Source organism: Maylandia zebra, linkage group LG10 (assembly GCF_041146795.1).
Source record: "Maylandia zebra isolate NMK-2024a linkage group LG10, Mzebra_GT3a, whole genome shotgun sequence".
NCBI classification, from domain to species: domain Eukaryota; kingdom Metazoa; phylum Chordata; class Actinopteri; order Cichliformes; family Cichlidae; genus Maylandia; species Maylandia zebra.
In genome coordinates this window covers 30,643,674-30,666,671 of record NC_135176.1, presented here as the reverse complement: position 1 = coordinate 30,666,671, position 22,998 = coordinate 30,643,674, and the positions used below count along the sequence as shown (strand labels likewise).

At 39.0% G+C, this 22,998-nt stretch overlaps 1 protein-coding gene across 1 annotated transcript in view; it reads left to right on the top strand.

Annotated features, from left to right (window-relative positions):
• The first annotated feature begins 2,973 nt into the window (after positions 1-2,973).
• Positions 2,974-22,998, top strand: part of LOC101481763 (polypeptide N-acetylgalactosaminyltransferase 10) — an 87,534-nt gene continuing 67,509 nt past the window's right edge. The window contains exon 1 of the mRNA XM_004556819.2: positions 2,974-3,234. Coding sequence (XP_004556876.1) covers positions 3,091-3,234 — 144 coding nt within the window. The 5' untranslated portion in view covers positions 2,974-3,090. The remainder of the gene's footprint in view (positions 3,235-22,998) is intronic.

Sequence of the window (22,998 nt, the reverse complement as noted above, 5' to 3'; positions counted from 1 at the left end):
TCTCTATAATACAATATAATCAAGTGTGCCTTATATTCTGTGTGTTCATATGTTTTCACATAACCAAGCTTATTGTTAAAAGAGAACATAATGCATTCCTTACCTCAGTGTGTGATGTCAGATAAGCATGATATACTTCTGCATCGTTATTTTCAGTGTATGTGTGCAAGGTCAGATAAGCTGAGATAATGCCTGACCTCTCCCCTTTCTGTTAAAAGAGGAAGTACTATGTAACTTACTTTCACTATAAATAAAGAACTAAGCCTGCGCTCAGTGTGTGTGTCTTCTCAGAGGCATTCACACCCGTGCGCACGCTTTCTAATACTCTCTGAGTCGGTCTACAGTGTCTCATTTCTCTTACTTGTGTTTGAACAAATGTCTACCCCTGACATTTATATGCAGTGGAAGTTGTTGATTGAATATGATCTGCCTTAAGTGAAAACAGAAAAAAATGGTGTACCCAGCTTAACAATAAAATTCTGACAAAAAGAAATGTTGTAAAGAGGGAGAAAAAAAGTCAAAGCAGATACCATAAAACATATAAAAAGAGCAGACGTGTAGCTCAATGTGGAGCTACACAGGTCACACAGTTGTTTGGCACTGTTTTTTGTTTTTTACCCCCGAAAAATTATGTAAATTGCATGGCACAATTTTAATGACTAAATTGCAAAAATATGGCTTATGTAGCAAATGTGATACTAATTAAAACATATATATGCAGATTAAAATTTAATATATTATTATATATTCTGTCTAAAGGTTCAACAAAAACTCCATTATCAAGAAATTAAAGATTTCTGGCAGTTATTTTATTGTTCTGGTTTTAAAGGGCTAAAGAAGACTGTAAAATACAGGCAATGTGCTCTCATTTTAGTTTGATTAGACCAAAACAGTTAAATATGAGATCATACAGGATATTTGATGAACACAGAGTGGCAAGATCTCATCACATCTCATCTAATTTCATCTCATGCGGCTTCATAAAGTGATCTGGGATCATGTTTCTTGATTGTGGTTGCTGTAATTGGTAAAACAAAAAAGAAAAAAAAAACCTGTCACCTTCTGCATGAGCTCAACTAGAATAGTGGAATGTCTCATTACCAGGCCAGGCTCAATCATCATTTGTGTTAATTAATGAAAATTGATGAGGGACTGACATTGTTCATAGTGCATTAATTATGTACATTGACTTCCTCTGTCTGCAAATGCAGCACTAAGAAAAAAGGATAAATGGAAGAAAGAATACGGGAAGAGTTTGCAAAGGAAATCACTAAAATAGCAGCAGCCCTGTGTTTCTATTGTTTGATTGATAGAATTAACAGGACTTTAAAAGGACAAAAACACAGTACATGTTGGAAAGCAGAAGCAGGTAAAAATGATACCATGAAATAGTGTAACAGTACACATGAAGTCACCCTACATGTTAACGCTATGCATTTTTTTTCCTTTTCATCTGCCATTTCACACTTTTACAAAACCATGAAAATGACCTGAACCCTGCCCCAGGCTTTAGTCATTTTCTATGTATTACATGACATGTGAACATGAAATATGCCTGAAGTGACTTTCTATTTATAGCCATTCCAGTGATACAGAATAAAAAAATCCTTCACTACTGTCACTACTGGTCTTTAGTTTCCATTGTCTTTGAAGAACATCATAACATGAGTCCTAAAGGCTGCGCTCCCGTTTTAGTGGGACTTTCCAGTTTGTTTGCTGGGTGAGATCAGCAGGCAGGACATAAGAGGGTCACTGTGAGAAAAAGAAATTGCTGTGTTTATCAAAAAGAAGAATTGAAATGGCTCTTGATGTTTTATCTTTTGTTTTATGTTTTATTGCATACCTGATTATTAAAACACAGTCAAACATGAGCAACTGGGGTTTCCCACCAAGCCGTGGTTTATAAAGTGTAGCAGGTTTTACAGAGCAGGAAACCACTGGAAAATTGCTAATTAGCCTTTCAAAACAAAAGCATCAATCCAGTCAATAAGAATTAAGCTAATTGTTTACTGCTCTGCTACATTCATATCTACTGTATTGAATAGACCTACTGACTCCGATTGCTATACTTTTGTTAACCTCGATGACCAATTAAATATAATACTCGTAAACTTAAAAAAGAAATACAAAGAAAATATTTCTACATATCGCAGCGATTCATAAAGACAGCAGAGTCTGGACGAAATGTCAGAAGAAAGCTTAGCCAATTTGGGTCTTTCAGAAATGCAAGGTGGAACATTTTCTGTGTGCCTTCCTGCTGTGTAATTCTACACCGCACACGGAGAGTCTTCACACTGTGCAATTTGGTGGATTTTTTTTAACACCAGTCAACCCCCATTTTCCAGCTTGCAGGAACAATTGTTCAACAGCTTCAGGTTAAAAAGGTTAAAAAAAAAAGGTTAAAAAAAAAAACGAGACTTTTGAGGCAGTAGACGTTTCCTCAAGCTGCTCTACCATCTATGTCTTTCCACTAAAAACTATGACTTTTGTAGAGAAAAGCACCATTTGTGCTCAAGCTTGAAAGACTCCTGACATAAATGCTCATTAAATGTCTGGTCACATTCATATCTGCTGCTTACAAACTAAAGATGTGATTCAATGTCAGATATAAAATGCCTGTGTCCACGTTTCACACAGGAAACTACAAAGGCACAAGAAGCCATCTACATAACCGTTTTCAGATCCCACAATGTGACCTTTAATGTAGTGTTGTGAGTGCATCATTGAGAGATGGAATGAACTAGAAAGAGAAATATGGCTTTCTGTCGCTGAAATCTTGAAACTGGTTTGACATTCAAGACAGAGTATAATAGAAGAGAAAGGATTCATTTGATATAATCTTCAAATGCCACCATTCGTCGCTCTTTGAAAGTTAGTTTTTGTCGTTAGACCAAAGTGAAAGCGTTTCGTAAGTCGTGTGCTTTTATTTTGAAACTCTCACCCGGATGTCCCGGCTGGTGGGGTATTAGAGTTAGCTTAAAAGCAGCTCGCTCCTCGAGTCAGAGCGAAAGTTGTCTCCGCTTGGAAAAGTGGTGAGACGGGACCCTGCTGTTCGCACCGCCGTTGCTTCGCGCGCTTTCTCCCGCAGAGATGAGGCGGAAGGAGAAGAGGCTGCTGCAGTTCGCCGGGCTGCTCATAGCGGCTCTGTTATTCCTCCCTAACGTCGGGTTGTGGTCTTTGTACAGGGACCGAGTGTTTGACAACTCTCTCTACACAGTGGATGCACCGATACAGGTAAGAGAAGCTCGGCTTTAACGCTCCCCGTGTCACGCAGGGGTGCTAAGACTTTAAAGGCAGTCTTAAAAAACATACATGCATCGTGTTTCCTCACTGTGTCCACTTGTTCTCGGTTTAAAAGACAAGCAGGGAGACGGTATAGCCTCGGTTTATTCTCGTTGAGACTGGGACATCTGAAACAAAGAACACACTCTCATACAGGAGACTTTTAAACTACAGAAAACGCGTAAGAATTCACTTCAAGTAAGGAAAATATGTAATCCAATCTTCCGTATATGTTGTAAAATCAGGATCAGGTTCAGGATAATGTAGTGAGACGTGAAACACAGTGTAGCACAGTGTTGCTTAAGGTAGCCGTCATTCACTCAAAATAGTAAGACGTGCAGTAGAATTTGCAGAAGAGTGAGATTACAAAGCAACCCTCGCCTTACTTTAAAGCCTTGTAAAGTGTGGACAGAGCGTAGCTTCAGTAGACTGGTTGAGAAAGGGAAATCTGAAACAGAGAAAATATTCATATAGGCGACTTTAAAAGTGGGAAATATGAAAAAAAGAAAACTAGAAAACTATTGAGAATATCCACAAGACACATTCTTTTACCACTATCTAAAAAAGAAACATAGAATAAAGAAACCCATGTGTTCCCAGGTTCAGCACCATGGAGAGCGTACAAGCGTTGCTCAGGTTCAGCACCATGGACAGAGCCAAGGCACCTAAAGGATCGCAAGACAAAGTTTGTTGGGTGTTAGGACGATTTCAGCACTATTGCTTTATTTCAACACATTAAACAATGAGATGTGTAACAGTCTGGCATTCAAAGTTAATCATCTTCACTGTCTGGATATTGATTGTTTTTCTGTGCTTAGCTTGGTTTTAGTGTAGTGGAACTGAGAGTTTTCTTTATGATGAACAAATGTAGATGCTTTCATTGTGGGATTATACGTGCTTCAGCATGAGCTTCCTGGCAGTCAGCTTTGAATCCCTCATTATTGATTAATATTAAGGAACTAATTTGTTGGCATGTCATGTGAAGAATAATAAGGAGCATCTACCAGATCGTAAAATTATATTCATGACTATTCTTTCTGATTGGTGAAAGTGCTTTGTCTTTTAAAACCATGATGATCCTGGTTGCTGTAGTGTCTGTACTGTACTCTATTTAAAAGAAAATGCAATATTTATTTTACTAAGGCTTCCACACCTGAGAGGCAGGGTACAAAAATAAAATAAAATAATAAAGGTATGCGGCTGGCGTGAGGCATCTGCTTGACATTTCAGGCACTTCCATTACAATTCAGCATTGTTGTAAAGTTATAAACATGGAGGATGTTGTAAATTTAAAAACTGTTTTTCACTCTTATTTGACATTGAGGTGCCTTTATTTGAGAATCATATGTAGAAGGCATGTATCGAGTGAAGAGCACAGCAACACTGGCTTCCTGCCCGTCAGTCATTGGCAAACGCTTCGATGCGCCTCACCTCTAATAAGAGAGACAAGACGAATGTTTATGCAGCAAGCTTCCAGTAGTGTCAAGGAGGTTCTCTTTTTCTTTCTTGTAAATTATAAAATGAAAACAGAGGAAGGCTGCTAATGCTCATACTGCTGACAGGCTTTTGGAATTTAAAATCAGTCCAATGAAATTTTTGGCTCGAATTAATTTTCTCTTGATTGGTAGTCCTTTAAGTGAGAAGAAGTGGCTGTCATAAAAAAAGCTTCAACATTGCAAATTCATTTAAAACTTTTTCATAGTATTTAGACTCAACATATCCAGCGTCTCTGTACATAATACTTTGACAAAACCATTCATTCCTTGATGTGTGAGAAGAAAAGCCACATGTTCAGCGTCAAATTTACACTGAACGCATGAAATGTTTTTTTTTTTCTTTAACATTCCCTCAGTGATGAAGATATATCAGCTCAGTTTCTCTGAGGGATTAAACAACATTCAAAACCATGAAGTAAAAATGACCACTTAAGCATGATTTATGTGTAGATTTGTGGAAATCCAGCCTGCGTTAATGTTTTTGATGTTTTTGCATTCAGTCATCAGTGTAAGGTGCCCAATCACAGCTTTCCTGTTATTGATGCTTGCATTGATTTCTGTTCCATTCCCACTGTTGCAATGGAGTAGATGAGAGCCAGTGATTAGAATTGATCATCTACTGCCTGACGTATTCAGTTCCCTTTGACTGAACAGAGAAATCTACCTCTTGGGCTGTAGCCAGTGCCAATTATGAAAATTTGAAGTTCACATAGTAGATGTAAAACTGAGCAAGTTCCCCTTTTTTTTTTTTTTAGCATTAAAAACACTTGTTTACTGTCTGGCTCTAAAAAGAGTTTGGCCTGTCTGCATATTTTCCCCTTCATAAGAACTCTGACTGGTGTGAATTTTATAACTCATCCACCTGGATGCTGCAGTGCGGGCTGTGGCTCATTTTACCGATAGCCGTCCCGATACATGAATGAATAAACTGGATGTTTCTGCCACGTCTGTGCTGTTGGTACCTGTTGAAGCCTTTTAATGTACTTATCTGTCTCATATTATAGTCAAAGAAATCTGAGCTTCAGTTTTACTCAATGAAAATTTATTATTTTATTAGTTTGCAAAAATGATCAGTAGGTCATCTGCATTGTGCCTATGCGTTTTGTAGATGCAGCATGACTTTTGTCTTCACAAAACAACATGTCAGGGGCAAAACTGCTAATTCAAAACTAGTGGGTGATCTCACAGTAGCACAGTCCATTTTATATAGTGCCTATGACAGAAAAGGCTTCCTTTCCATTTTTCAATTTAACAGTTAAACAGTAGGGGAAATATTAGGGCTACTGAAGATTAAAATAATAATAATAACATGAGTTATAACCCTGAATTTTAGAGATTCAAGTTGTAAACTTATGAAAATAATTACTTAAGAAAAAAAATTGAGTTTTTATTTTTCACTCAAGGATTCATATGCTGAACTTAGTAAATACGACTTTTACTTAGTAACCTCCCAGTGACTGAACACAGAGAGCCAGACCCCTATTTCAATAAGGAGAGATCACGTGGAAGAATTGAACATTATTGAGTGAGATAGAGGAATTAATGTATTTGGCGATTAGACTCCAATAGCCCATCTTGGAAGAACAAAATTGCAATGTGCGTTTGCATACATAAGATTTTCTGGAGGAGGACAGACATTTGTTTAGAATTCTTAAAGATGTCGAAGCAAGCTCCTTTAAGTAATTACTTTGGTGTTCCTCCACCTCCAACGGATGCGCACATGCGGACCACTTATGTGCACCCCTGTATATAAACATCCATGACACCTTTCATGTTTCTACACCTTATAACGGCAATACAAAATGAAATATATTAATCACACGTTCTGTACATAAATATTCCGTACATAAATATCAATAGTGTGCTTTCCTAATCGTGTCTCCGTGGGGAAAAAAAAAGAAAAAAAAAGAATTTAATTTAAGGGATCTCCAAAAGTTGATTCTGTTCATCTGGACGTAGCGTTTTGTGGGAGAAACGTTTCGTCACTCATTCACGTGACTTCTTCAGTCTCAGCTGACTGCAGGTTTCCCCAACCTTAGAAACAGTACATTTGCATAATGACTGAAACCAGCCCACTGAGGAACAATGGGCTGGGAGGTCAGTTCCTTAATCTTAATTATGCAAATTCTCATGACCATTGATCAACAACCACTGATCAATGGCCATGAGTACCATTCACAGAGAGTTGGGGAATGGCTGCAATCACAGCATTGTAATTTAAGGGAATTCCTGACTTATAAAATATATTCATCTAAGGAAAATGTAATATGCAACTATGTAAGCAACAAGTTAATGGGGAATATTTGTGCATTAATATAGTGTGGTAAAAACCAGCTACGTCAAATCTCCAAGTCAAAGCCCTGTATTCCACATAAAGACCTTGAAAAGCTTATCCATGCCTTCATTACTTCGAGACTGGTCTATTGCAATTCTCTGTACATGGGCCTCCAATTCTCTCTCTCCTCCAGCATTTGCAATTAGTTCAAAATGCCACAGCACGCCTCTTAACTGGTGCCCAGTTACCCAGCAGACCTTCTCGACGTGTATAGCCCCAAGAGAATGCTCAGATCCTCTAACCAACTGCTCTTAGTGCAACAAAGGCCCCGACGAAAGACTAGAGGGGACCGAGCTTTCGCACCCAAACTCTGGAATAATCTTCCTATCAATGTCCGCATATCAGATTCCATTCAGTCGTTTAAATCATGCTTAAAAACTCACCTGTTCCAGCTAGCTTTTGATGCAAATTAGTTTGGACTTCCACCTGGTCTCCAGTTGTGCTATGTAACTGTAACTATAATTGTTTTTAACTTGTTTTGTTGCCTTTGTTTTAATCTGCTTTGCTACCTTGTGTGAAGCACTTTGATGGACACTGTCCTTTTAAAATGTGCTATAGAAATAAAATATTGATTGATATTGATTTGCAATTTTTATGTAATTTAGGTATATGAATCTCTTTGTGGTGGTTTTTGTCAAAATGTATTTCCTCTGTAAAAAAAAAAAAAAAAATCATATCATGCTGCGAGAACATCAACATCAGAACAATAATGCTGTCTGATTTACTCACTTGTGCTGCGTTCATGTCATGTGGGATTGAAGTTAGAGATGGAAAAGCTTGTCATTTGCCACTTAGATGAATTTACAACATCAGGAAACTTAAGAGGTTTGTGCAGTTATAGATTTGGTAGTGTGAATGTTAAACAACACCCTGAATACGCAGGGAGGCGCATAAAGTGTTAATTTTGCATTTAATTCCCTTCATCAGGGATTTTAGTTAATATGAGCTGTCTTATTGTTTTTCTTTTTATGCATTTGATGTATTGGAGCTCAGAAAAATCTGAGTCATCGATCACGCTCGCTGTTGTGAATTAGGAAGCCAGTTTACTCCCACTTGACATAAAGTGCCATTATTTCTGTATCATGTGTACTGAAAGGCATGGACTGAGCGAAAAGGAGGGAGACAAACGGGTTAGGCTGCCAGCACATCATCATCCAACCCTAACATTTATCTTATTTTAACCTCTAATGGCACAGAAACTCCTTTACACTGTTGGAAACCGGCTGCAAACATTCATCTTGTCTTCTGTTTGTTTCTTGTAAACTTTTAATAGCTAAAGACAAATGGAACAAAAAACAAATAAGGGCAAAAGGAAGGAACAATATGTGTGTCTGTGCTCGGCGTCTGAGTGCTCCCTGTGGGCTGTTATGGCTTCACTGAAGTAGATAAAAATCAATACTCTAATCCCATTCAGGCTTTTCCCACATAAGTCTTGTTAGAGACGTTTGTAGCTGATATTTTCTTCCCCTTGTTGGTTTCTGTCTGCTTCACTTGTCGACTACACATCGCTTAAACCATCAGAATGAGATCAGAGTGTATTCAATACAAAAAGGGTGAGCCACATTCTCATTCATAACCAATCTGTCCCACGGATGTATTAGTTATAACAGGATATAAATGAACAACATTTACATTTATTGTTTTTTTTTCTTAGATGGATTTACCCAGGGAGCCGGACATAGAAGGCTTTTCTGGTGCTATGTCCTCATTTGCACTTTTTCATATCCACATTTTTGCATTTCTGCTTGACCCTCAGTCATGAAACCGTAAAGAGTAACAAAACATCATTTGGGAATTCTCAAACCACTACCCGGACCCAGGACTCATTTCCACAATTTATGTGTAGATTCAGTCACAGCTATAATATCTCAAACTGGTACAATTAAAGCCAACAGTCTTTCCACAGCTTTGCACCACCAAGGTTAAGGATTTCCACTTAAGGAGCATGCCTTACATTTGATTTACACTGAACAGAAAATTACTGACATGCTTACTGTGGGTCTTCTTCCCTTATTTTTATCTCTTAGTCAGTTCGTAACCTCTCAAACCCTTGCTTATTATTCGCTTGAAAATATCCCAGAATTTTGTCAATAACAACCGAAAGTAAAAATGTAAGGTAAAAAATGGACAACCTTGGGCTCTGTCACTGAAAGACACTTGGGGAAGCTGAGGCACACTGATGTGACTTAACCTAAAAATTCTCAACACTGACTCTGAAAACATTTTTTTTTTTGCGATATGTTGATTTTTATTCCCTATAGATTTGGTTGTCAATGCAGTAATATGTAGCCTGTTCTTATTTACTAGTTTAGTAGTGAAGAGTGGGCAGGAAAGAGGGGAAGAGAGAGCGGGAGAGGGCATGTAGCAAAGGGCTGCTACATTTCAGCCATGTAACATGTGGTCTCCTGCTTCATCAGTGACCTAAACTGATACATGAGAACCTGAGTGGTTTTCAAGGAGAATGAGGCAAACTCTTCCAAACTGGGATGTAAGCAATATGTTTAAATGCAATATGAATGCAGTGTGAACGAATGCTCTGTGTTTGAACCGTCAGCCCTACTTTCACCGAGCGCTGAATAAGACTAATCACTTAATGCGACTGAAAGCTTTGGCTGCACCTGTTGTTCCGCACTTCAGCACTTTGTCTATGCTTTGTTGCGTAGCGTTGAATTTTCATTTTATTACTATGCTGAAAAAGTTTTATTCTGAAAAAAAACAAAAAAATCCACTGTTTGATTTAAAAACAAAATGGCCTTGAGATAACTGTACTCACCAGTGTGGCTAAATGCCTTTCAGCAGCACAGTGACAGCTCTTTCTATTAAACCAATTGATTTGCTCCTCTTAACCATACCGAGCATTGATCGCTGTAGTGAAGGAAGGAACAACCTGTCTCTGTGTTCTCTGCTCAAAAAAGAGAACCCAGCATGACTGTGGCCCTGCAAATCAGCCTAAGTCGATGCTTCTAATGGGGCAGATAGAGAGCATGTGGGATTAGGGAAGCCAGTGCAAATCACATCTGTTTCTTTAGTTAGTGGCAGCAAAGCTGAAAGGCAACATGCAAAGCAAAGTTACTCATCTGTAGTACGAGTTCTGCTGACGGGGTGATATTTAGGATGGTGTGGAATGGAGGACTGCAGGGTTGCCACTGCAGCTGATGGTCATCTAACGTTGAGCTTCATAACCAAAGACACAGAGGTTCAGTTTATTGTGACATTTTAATTGAACCTGAGCTCAGTCATTACTGCAGATGTGCTATGCATCCATGAAAATAATTTTCTTTCTTTATCAGTGTAACACTTCGCGTATTTCAGGAAAGTTGATGCATGTGTCATTCCTTATTTATTGCTGAATTATTGCTTGTTTCCTCTGTGATATGAAACATCACAGATTCCAGTTTGTAGTGAGAACGGAGTTACGGACTCACCACAGTGATTATTTAAGCTTTAATGTAGTGGAAATTCTTCAGTTGTTGTTGAACATTCATTTGTTTTCTCACCTGGAGGCAAACATGCTCACCATTTTAGTGTACTTCTGAAGCTTAGTGCTGTTCTGTGCTTGGGGGCTGATACTGGGGCCTTTCTGCCAGCTTTGCCTCTGGCTATAGATGTGACAGGAAGCTGCTCTTTGAGCTTGCAGGACCAGAAATTCTGTGCGGTGACCATTAAGTACTGCTTCTTTGCTGCTTTCGTCTCCCTCAGACATTTTAATAAGGAGCTTATATGAACAGCTGATGTGAATTCACACAACAACCAGTGAAGGCTGCAATCCCAGCATTTCCAGCATATTATGCAGGGTGTATTTTTGTGGTATTTGTCTTGTAGTTTTTCAAAAACTAACGGGTTTTGAAATAACCGAAACCATTGGAAATAAATACAGTTTAGTTCATCCTGTTAAAAATAACAAACGACATTAAATTATCTTTTATTGTTTGTACCTTATATCACCCGGAGATGATGTTTCTTGTGATTTGGATTTACATATATAAAACTGAATTGATTACTCATTGAATTACTTTTAACCACTGTTTTGTAAAGTAGTGGTTAGCCTTGCCATCCCACTACACCAAGATCAAGGGTTTGAATCCAGAGCGGGCTAGTGGATACCTTTTTGTGTACAGTTTTTATATTCTTTCTGTGCCTATGTGGGTTCTCTCTAGTTATGTCTCATGTTAGGCCTCAGTTACACAGGCCTAGATGACCTGCTGGCAATCTCTGGTTGTTAGGGAAAAATGTGTCTAATCCTTGGTGAGTGATTGGTGGCTGTCCCTGGGTGGAACTGGTTACAAAAAGGGTGCTAGACCAAAAATGTTGTTGTGAAGTTGTCGCTAGCAGATTGTCAAAGTCACCTGTGGTTTGCATTGAAGTTGGTGAAACTTGAAAAAGTGTGATACAAACTGGGAAGAGAACATTTACCTTCAGAGTAATAGTGGTACCTTTTTGGTTCTAGTAGTAAGGCACCACTTTTACTTTGAAGGTGAACAGACTCCAGGTTCATAGGTTAACTTATGGTTTTAAATTGGTTGTAGGTATAAATGTGAGTGTGAATGACTGTGTGTCTCTATGTGTTGGCCTTGGTTTCAGCTCCAGCTACCCTGCAGCCATGAAAGGGCCAAACGGCTAAGAAAAAATGACAAGACTGCAAAGCACCAGACTGATCACACTGAAGTCCCATTAATACAATAGAACCTCACAGTTAGAGTGACTTGTCTAGCTTAGTTCAGTGGATGGCAGCTACTGTAATGCATCTCGATTTATTTAGATTTTTGCTGATTCTGAAGTTGAAGAGCCAAAAAAACCTGCAGCTTACAGCAGAATGGAAGCAAGCACTGGAACAAGCAAATACCTTTTAGCAGTAGTTTATGCATAAAATATATTAACTTGCTCAGTAGTATTAAGAGCAGTTTAAAATCAGATATCTGAAATGTTTACCAGCTGGATCTGTCAGCAGCTTACATTAACATCCTTTAAGCTGTGTGGGGAAAACACTGCATTCAGCTCTTTGGTGATATCAGAACAGTTTTAAACTGTTTCTTAATGAGGACTATGGAAGTTCTTTTTCTGTGTACAAATATCCAGCTGACGTTGTATCTTAGTTTGAATCTCCTAGTGTGTCCTTTTTCTGTTCTTTGTTGCATTGTAATATGAAACATGAGCCGATACAAACTCTACACACTGAAATAAGTAGTAGACAATACAGGCAGACTCCTGTGGTGCTTGGAAATGTAATTCTACAATGAGTCTGTTGTTTTAAGGCTTTCTTACAGCCTACAGTATGTCCATTTAGCCACGATAATATTTGTGAGATAAGGCTCTGATAATGAGAAAAATAACTGTTCTTTGCAAACGAAGCCATCGACTGAAGCACTTTTTGAAAGAGTAAAGTAAGTCCCTGCCAATTTTTCCATGTTACTTTTGGGAAAAACAACAAACCTTTGTCTACATTCCACATATTTTCATCTTTGATTTCTCTCTGATTTGACCAAAGAAAGGAGCACAAGACTTTATTTGGTCTTCATGTTGCTTGGTGGGAGCAGCAGGCGGTCCAAAAAAATTCTGTAAGACCAGTGTTTGCGTCGTAATCCATCAATATCTGAGCAGAAAGTTTGAAACCACAGGAAGCAGAGAACTCCAGGAGTTCTGGCCTCTCTGTGGTCCTCTGCCTGCTCTCTCCATCTCAGCAGGACTTTGGATAATGACTCCTTTTGGGAGATAATGGACTGTGCAGTGGCCTTGCTGAGCTCCTCTGCAAGGGGAGTTTGGAGTGCCTCGCTGCAGGGATCACTGTCGGGAGGTCCTCTGCCTCAAGCTCATGTCTAGCTCAGATGAGACAGAGAGCAGAAGCCTTGAAGGATTTGCATGTGAGTCACAATGAGGTTAATCAGCCAGAAGCATAGTCTAGATCTTTTGCAACTTACCTGAAATAGCAGAGTACGATTTTGTAACTATGGCTCTCAGGACTCAAGTAACATAACAGTATTACTCAGTGGATACCTGAAGTGTTGCTCAAAGTGTTGTTTAAAAGCTGTGAGTTTTGTAGAGTGTGTTAGCTGGCAAAGAAAAAAACAAGCACAAAGATACTTTATACACAGAATCACGACCCATTAATTACCTTTGGTACTTCTGATTGTACAGTTCTACGATTGTAAGATGGAAATGGATTTTTAAGTGAATAGAGAAGTTGCGCTTTCTTAGAAGATGGAAAAAGTGATTTTGACCCTCTAGCTCAGATCAACTTGTCTGTCAAATGCCTAAATATGATGGAGGAGAAGAAGAGGGTAAAGCAAAACATGAAAAGCAGGTAATTGTATCACATGAGGGGAGTATTGACCTCGCACATTGAATTGCCAGCACTGTTTTTTATCAGATGCACTGCTCAGCTGGTAATACTTTATTTTTCTTAATGCCAGACAAAAGCAGTCCGATAGCGTTTATCTGTCTTTCATTTTCCCGCTGACTGTTTGTTTAGAACAGATCAGAAAGTGGTAGAAAATCAGCAAACAATCTGTTTTCAAGTTGGAGGAAGAACATTTTTTGAGCAAGTCCAAGAGACTCTGGTAATGATGGTAATCTTGAGCCATCTTATGAAAAAGGAAGCATAAAGCTTATAATAAAACTAGGAACCACTTTTGATATTTATAATCTTTATTACTAGAGGGACATGAAAATACCTGAAAGCCTGAATATAGCCTGAAGTTTGTGACATTGGAGGAGGCCATTTTTGTCATGGTCCTGGGTCGTTGACCCAGCGTTTTGTGTTTTGTGATTGTTTTCCTCTGTTCTAGTTATTCTGTGCCCTCCCCCCTTGTGTCTGGTTCGGGTTCTAGATTTCCTGTTTTGTTCTGAAAGTCTGTGTCTGTTGTCATTGTGTTCAGCTTGTCTCCTCCGGTCCTCATGTGTATTAGGTTCAGCTGTTCTTCCCTCCTGTGTGTGATTACCTGATTACCTTGTGTGTGTATATTTAGTGGGTGTCGGTCTGTGTTCATTGTCGGCTCGTCTGCATTCATCCGTGTATCGCTGTGTTCTATGGTGTTCCTGTCTCTGCGTCTCTCTGCCCATCGCCCCTTTTGTATGGTCTCAGGTTTGTCAGTTAGTTCTCCCAGTTTAGGTTTCTTCAGTTGTTTTGTCATACCTCACTGCCTGTTTCTGCCACTACCACTTTGTAAATAAACATCATTCGTATCATCAGTCACTGCTGCATTTTGGGTCCTCCTTTTCCTCCACACCACACGGCTCACTCCGCCAGCCGTGACAATTTTCCCCCGAACTCAAAGGTTTAACCTCAGTTCACACACGATTGTACTAGTCTTTCTGACTCGTCTTTTTCTTTCTTTCTTTTTTTACTTTTGCACAAAAAACTGAAAATGGTAACAATATAAATTGCCCTCTGGGAGGAAGTCGGTTATATTTTTTTGGATAGATAGCAACTATAGCATGAAAACATTCATCTTGCACCTAATATTTGCTGCTTACAAAGTATTTTTCCCATGTTTGTGGGTAAACATTATTCAAGTTCATAATTTCTTAATATTCCTCTAAACTGTATGCATTTGTGACAGGGAACAAAGATGGAGGAAGCTGGTTCTGAGTCATTCAAACACAGTCACAGAGTTAAGTGTCTCTGATGGTGAAGTCAGACAAAAACTCACTTCCCTTCCATTTCTATGTTTAGCGGGGCTAGACATACGCTTGGAGTTGTATATTGATTTGCCTCCTTCCTGTGCTTTTTGTGCAGCTGGGTTTGATCGCAGGGCTCTCCAGTGTCTAGCCAGAGGTAGGAAGGTGAGATTGAGGTCTCGCTCAGGGACTGCTTGTTTATGTTCTTGTTTTATATAATAACAAAATAACCAGCTGCAGGAAGACCTTTAAAGCTATACTTTTTGATACTGGTTTCTCCTAAACATAGTAGCTGGAAGTCGTTATGTTGTCTTTTACAACTGAGATGTATTATATGTATGTTTGCCTTTCTAACTAATTTAAACAATAAAGCACAATGTATATTTCCAAAACGAATGAATGCTATCATGAAGTATGAAATATATTTCAGAATGCTTGTTCAGGACAAATACATCCACTGTGGGAACCAGACTGTGAATTTTTAAGAGTAAATAAAGTAAAATAAGTGGCTGTTGGGTGTTGTGGACGTTTTCCATTAAATAAAGCCTGCAGACGAGCGGTGAGCAGTAGCTAAGACTCATTAATCAAAACACAAAGAAGAGAAAAACCAAGCTTGGTGGAGAGCCTGCATGACCGCGGGGCAGACGGTCAGCAGAGTCTTCCTGAGCCTAACATGGTTCTCAGTTAAATACCTTCTCCAGGAACAAAAGGCAGTACACAGCTGTTTCACACCTTAAGGTTCACACTCCCTTGCTACCTCCCAGAGTCCTCAAAGAGACAAAAGACTCTTCCTGGGGAGTGGTCTGCTTCCCCCAACTTCCTTACTACACCCCCACCATTTGTCTTGCAGTATGAGTGTGAAATATGTTTAAATCCTGTAGCACCAAGGCATCATACAATAAAATAATGTGATTAATACATAAATAAAATAAATTCCTATACATGGGCTTTAGAAAACTTACCTCCAGCAAACCAGACTATGTTTCTCTAGACTGAATGCCTATCATTTGTTAACTTCTGGTACAGTCACTGTATATGTGGCTTAAGTCTTCATGTTCTGTGTGCTGATCATTGTTGACAAATATATAACTTAAATCAAAAAAAGAAAAATCATCATCAGATTATATGGATTAGTTTGCGTTTCAACACTTTTATTTATTTATTCCCGCTCAGGCCGACATTCCAATATTTAACCAAGCTCACAGCTTCCAATACCAAAACTCTTACCCCTTTTCCTGCTGATTCGGTTTCAATAGACATGTTCTTTATGTTCTTACACAGATCTCTGTAGTGATGTAGTGTGTCTGTCTGACTAACACATTGATTAGTTATCATCCTACAACACTGGCCAGCAGCAGTGATGATGGTGAACTTCTGCCCTGGACATTCAACTTTAGATCCATTTATTTTCAGCACAGATTTCTATTTAAAGCAAACTTGGAAACACGAGAGACACAGTCAACAGCCAGAGAAGTAGTTTTCAATTACATTAGGCATTTTTTCAATGGTGCGACAAAAAAAATATCTTAGGTCGCACCAGTGCCACCAACTGTTTGAGTAACGAAAAAAAAGTCTCTGCAACTCTCAAAGTCTCCGTGTGGTCAACAACAGCCACACATTATGCCCCTATTGTGGTGTAAACCAATCAGAGATAATCAGGGGCGGGACCTCTCTGATTGGTCATGGTCCAGATATTCATGTAGTGCGTCTGTACATTTGAAAGTGCAGGCGGATAGAGAATTCAAATTCAAATTCAAATTTTATTTGTCACACACACGCAACCATACACAGTATGACATGGGGGTGAGTAGCTTGAATAAAGCGATATCGATTCATTAAATCCTGAATCGACTTTTAAATATAAATGTATTTTGCCAGAATCTCAGGTTAAAGCTCATAAAACAATTTCAACGACCACCAAACAGCAAATGAGAGCAGATAAATGGATTCCACACAAAGATGTAAACACAGAGCGTGGACCTGATGCATCGGAATCAGCTTTCTCACTCAACGGCACGTAGACGGACACGGTGTCGGGGCTGAAAGCTGACAGCTCACTGATTCTGATGCACCAGGTCCGCGCTGTGTGTACGTCTTTTTTGCGTTAGATTCTGCGCTGCAGGTTTTGTCTCTCTCCAACCAAAATTCACTGAACCACCAGCAAAAGAAGCAGCAAACTACGCATCTCAAACCTCTGTTTTCTGCATTATTCATTCGCTTATAACCCACCAGTCTACCGCTGTTTACAGCGCGGTCAGCCGCTGTCCTTTTTTTTAAATTTTTATTTTTATTTTTTTTTCTTAAATGACCTCGGACAAAGCCTAATTTCTGCTGTTCAATACTGAAGAAAACTTTTTAAAATTATGCAAAATTGCAGAATATTTTGAAGGTTATCTGTTATATAAAAAGCCAGGCCAGGAAAATCTCCTTCATGTTTTTCTGTGTTTTATTCTCAGTTACTTTGACACAAAGCATCTGCTGTGATGCTCACAATTCTGATGAAGTCTCACAAGTGTCAGTACTGTTAAATGATCAGAATTATAATATTTCTGACTGTCTGAGGCAAAATTGAATCAAATCGGGACCTTGTGAATCAGAATCGAATGGATTATAGAAATCAGTGATGACACCCAGCACTAGTGAGTAGCCTAGGCCCGACATAAGTGGATGTAGCTATGGGTAATGAGAAAAGATGAAAAGAACCATTGATAAGTTTTTCATTAAGGCCTGATCCGTCCAAAATTCATAGCCAGTGCTCTGACACGGAGCCATCAGTCTTTGAACGCTTAAAAAGGACAGTGTATCCAGAAAACATATTATATGTCGTGATAAATGCACCGCCCAAGTGTCCCCTCTCTCCACTGCCTTTCAGCGGCAGGCAGCAGCAAACAGGTCGTCAGAGGAGGCTGAGATGATGATTACGTTTAACATTGTCTACAATATTGCCAAAGCACTTTAAGCACAAGCACAAGATTGTTAGTTAATCATTGTCTGTACGGACAGCAATTTTCCGCCCCCAAAGAAGTGCACATGTAAAACTGCGATGTTAAGCGATGCGGTTGAAAGATTTGGGTGCGTCTAACTTTTGTGCTGGTGCGCCTGCAGCTGTGTCAGAAAGTTAGTGTAGAGCCCTGTTAGGGAACTGAAATGAACTTAAATCTGTAATAAAATTTGCCAGCTGCAGCTACAATTTCAAAATGTGTTGTTTGTTCTGAAAACCTGTCCGATATAATCTGTTGGAAATTATTTATCTGGAGTTCAGGGAGATATTGCCAATTCTTAGCAAGGTCTAACTGCCAAGCTCTTAAAAAGCCATTAGAAATAACAGTGGTTTTAAGATAGTGGTGGTGATACTGTATTTTTTATTTTATTTTTTAGACACAGACAGCAAACCTGTGTTTGTGTTCAAACCTATGGTGAGTTTAGAATCACTAATAAACGCAGCCCCTACGTATGTCTTTGGACTGTGTCAGGAAGGCAGAGAACCCACGCAGACACAGGGAGAACATGCGAGACTAATTCTAAGCATCTGGACTGTCACTGTCAAGATGTCACATGTTCTGCAAAGACTCACCTAAGCATGTTTTATATTCTTCTGGTGAAGTTGTGTGGCACAGGGCCGAAACATTTCTGCAGAGAAACACGTGACAGAACAAAATGCCACTGATGGTCTGAAGTGAGGTCGCATGTACTTTCTAAACTTTCTATTAAAACACAGTGGAAAACTTTGCGAATCAAAAGGTCTGGCACAAGAGATTTGAATGTCAAGGTTCATTTTATTATTATTTTTATCAGCTGTAACGGTTGTTGCTCTGAATGCTGTCTTCCTCAAGAGCACCGTGGTAGGTCTTATCTGAATAAACCTCACGGGTATTGTTTGTATTACTTTCAGTATGCCAGTTTCTATATCAGTACATATTCTGGGCTGTTATGTCGTATGACTGCAGAGAAGAGGGTAAAATTAATGTCGGCACTGTTTCTTGGCAGAAGTGGACATTAAATCAAAACATTGTACCAAATTTGATTTTCTTTTTTTAAAGGGCAAATACAAAGAACCCTGTTGTTGTTTACATTATAATGTAATATTGGCTCTCTCACCAGAAAGCTGTCAAGAAAGTAAGAACAGCTTGACTGGAGTCTTGTGTTGTACGCGTGGTGGTTAGTTTAAATAAATCCTGATTTAAAAACATCTAAAATGTATGCATACAATGACAGTTTCAACGTCCTCGAGTGGAAGTTTGCTTCTGTTAGCTGTCATGTTGGTCATTTGGTCATTCTTTTACAGTCTCTTATTTTCCACTCAGTCACCACATTTATGTCATAGGACACTTCAGCCCATTTGTAATGGTGACCTCAGACACGAGACTCAAATAGACTGGATTATCAGTTTAATAGAGAGATTCTGAGGTCACTCTGGGTAGCTGGTCTGACTCTGGAAGAGAGGAGAGAGCTATTAGTACAAGAAGTCCAAACAGGGAGATTCTACAAGGAAAGTCCAGTTGGTGAGTGAGAGTGCGGTGAGGGAGAGGTCACTGACTTGTTTTTCCACACATTAGGAGTACATTAGAGGGTCACCATAATCCATGTTTCAGCCACAGGATCTCACATTAGAAATAGAGGAAGACACGGGAGTTAACACAGGCAGTTAGAACGTTCTCAGAGAAATATAAAGCTCAGGTCCTTCTGGACTCGGGCAGAAACTGCAAAATGACAACAAACCAGTGCAGGACTAGGAGAGGTTTTTTTTTTTTAAAATAAAGTAACCAGTGATGAGAAAAGGTTGGAACATTGTCTAAAGCTGTTCTGCTGCATAAATCAAATGGACTTTGTGCTAAGGAGCTGGCAGGTCAAAGCCAGTTTCCTTTCTGGTTTGACTGAGTTAAACTGTTCTGACATGCACCCCCACTGGGTAATGTCTAAATAAGTGCAAGGCTGCATTGCATGTGTGGTAATGACTTAACTGTGTTTGGGAAGCATACAGCACTGTTTGAAGTGCTGTATGTAAGAGATACACGATGAAGAGAGCAGTGCAGTATGTGAAATAGCTTACTTTCTTCCCCTCTCTTAACAAAAATGTGAATTTTGGCCTAAAAAGAACAGTTTTTTTTTACTTGGCTACGTGTTAGTGCTATGGTTAATCCAGTGGTCGATTGCTACTTTATACTGCACCTTGAATAATTATGTGTTAGAAAGTGCAGAAAAGTATTTGTGCCAGTGTGAACCTCATCTCTGTGATGATAGCCATCAGAAACAGTAGCAGCAGCACACACAGCAGGGAGGCAGCGAAAACTCGGAGAAGAATAAAGACAGCTGTGTTTACTGTTTTTCTTTTTGAACAGAGCTACTTATAGCAGCTTGTATGAGACGGCTGCAGTTGATGCGTTTGATGCTAAAAAATACAACTGAACTGAATCTTTTTCAACTGTTGGCGTGGGCAAGCAAAGGTCAGAAATCCCTGTGGGTTGTGTTTAGTTACTTAGCAGCAGGTGAGGCGCTGTGAGACACAAGAGAGTTCTGGTTGGGTTTACTTGAATCTTTAGAAAACAGCTACATGTCTGATTTCAGTGTGTTGTGACTGGACGTTGTGTTGTCATAAATATAAGGATTAAAAAAATGTAATTTAGGAGCCTTGGGATGAATAAAGCTCAGAAACTGGTTGGTTTTGGTGAAGAAGGATTTAATTTTGTAGTTGGCAATAAAAATATTGATGATACATCAAGCATTGTAACCGTATTCTATCAGAATTATTATATATAGTTATAAATTGTGACTTAATTGTTTTTAATTGACTTTTAATTGTAAAGATTAATGTACGTACTTTGCTATTGTAGAATGATACAACCTATTTAATTGTAGCGTGTTGCATTTGTTGTAAAACCTTCAGCGGTAATTGTTTGGCACAGACCATCCAAATGTGAATCTTGCTGGTAGCATGAAAAAAAGACAGATTTTTCTGAAATCAGCCTTAATAAGAGTTCAAAAACCAAGGCAATAAAATCCAAAAACCAGCAGACAAAATCAGGGTTTAAACACATATTGACGGCTAATCACAGATATCAGGGAAATGCTGGTAAAACTAGATACATGTGACACTAATTAAGGATGAAGAAAAAGTAGAACATAAGTAAACTAAATGCACAACGCTGGGGATGGAGAGCTACAAAATAAATCTGCAAGTAATTCAACAGGGACACATCTAACACAGAGATGGACACATAACAACAAGAAACAAGAAGACTCTAAAGAGACTAAGCTAATAAATACAAGAACATGAGTGAACTTAACAAAAAAACCCTAAACAACAGAACTTAGAATGTAAAAATAACAAAATTCCATCTCCAACAGTAATCAAAACTAAAACAGGAAGGAGGAGAGTTGAAGAGGCAGGTTCAGAGAGGTGACTCAGCCACAGGACAGTGCAAACAAGCAGTTCAAGGTGTCAACCAGGGGGACAGGAAGAGCAGGGGATCGACCTATATGAAGGGCAGTTCAGAGGGTCGACCTGGGGGCAATTTCTCAGAATATATGCTGCTGGCATACGTCACTGGAGGTGGCAGAGACCTTCTGAACAGCCGGCTGGTGACAAAGCAGATAGGCCAATGATGTTAAAGTTGGCACTCAGGCTTAGATAACATTGGATGCCCTAGACTCAATGGGATAGCAGCAGTCGAGTCTTACCGACAAAGATAGAAGGATCCATGAAAGCAAAGCGGTACCCTCTGGCTCAAGCAAATTGGGACCCTTGACTGACTTTCTCGGAACACCAACTCAGAAAATTCAGATTTATTAGGTGGCTTTGGACTGTCCGGTACTATTTAGATTCTGTCATGATGGCAAGAGAGAATCTAAACAGTAAGGGCTCCCCTTTTCTCTGACCTGTAATGTTCAGTACCCGCATGGTCCCTTTGGTTGTCAGATATACAGCAGACGGTAGGAAGAAAGAGTGGACTAAGCTGTCACGATGCATGTTGCCCAAAAGCAAGATGCAGAAACAGAGGACTTTATTTAGGTTAATACAGAAAGTTAAAATGAGGATATATTAACGGATTGTGACAAAGGGAAGACTGCAAACACTATGAGAACCGATTAAGGATGGCTAACAGGCGAGAAATGAGATGCAGGTGGAAGTAATTACACAGGTGAAAACAATCAAGAAAAGAAGGACAGACAGGAAGTAAAACTGACATGATAAATGACAGAAATGGTATTTAAAGTAAAGCTGCAAAAATGAAAAAGAAAAAAGCACAACACAGAAAAAGAAGACGTCACAGACACTGACAGAAATAAACTCAAGACAAGATGTTAAAGTCAATGAAACATAATTCAAAACTCTAACACTAAAAAATTAAAACAAGAATAAAAACTCACTAATGTAAAACAAGAATTAGAAGTGAACCGGTATAACGAGAATTGAAGCTTAATATACTAGGATGAAAATGAATGCTAAACAGGAAACCATAATTAACAAACATCAAAACATGATGAAATCAACAGTAAAACCAATTAGAGATCAAAACTTAATAATAGACAGTTGCAAAATATGATTGCGACCTTGTCATTAGCAGGTTACATGTGTATTACCACAGGCCAGAGGAAAAAAAATCCCTACAAACTATCAGGGGAAATTTATTTTAATGCAGTTGACTTCTAAAGGTACATTATTTTCATTTTCTGGCTTGTCTCCAGCAGCTCATGCAAGAATATTCTGTACTCATTGCAGTCTGGTATTTGCAGCTGGGTGGGCGCATCATCATCATCATCATCATCATATACAGAATGATGGTGATTTCCAACTGAACCATATTCAATTGAAATGAAATAAATTGAAATGTGTGCACCTTTATTGTGGGAAGGCAATGGATATTCCACTAGAAAGCTGGGTTAATGTGGTGTCCAGTTCCATTTCCTGCATTATTGTGTTGAGTGATTACGACAGCTTTTCTGGGATTTAAATTCCCTCGGCTGTTTGTTCTTTGCGTGGTCCTCTGCATCTGCTTCTGGAGTGCACGTGCAGGTGTGAGAAAGCGGTAGATATGGGAAGAAATGGAGCAAGAAGAAATAGATTTTTTTTTCTTTTTTAAATTCCTTTCTGTCTTTTTGTTTATCTCAATCAGCTTCTCACCCACATCTTGTCTCTTATTTTGCATGTGTTTATGTGGTGTGCCTGGGCTGAGGCTGAGAAAAACAGCATAACACCTAGGCAAAGTCACACTAAGATTCTCGCAGAGACTCAGATTACAAAAGTTTCTCATTCTCCTTGTCTTGTTTTTC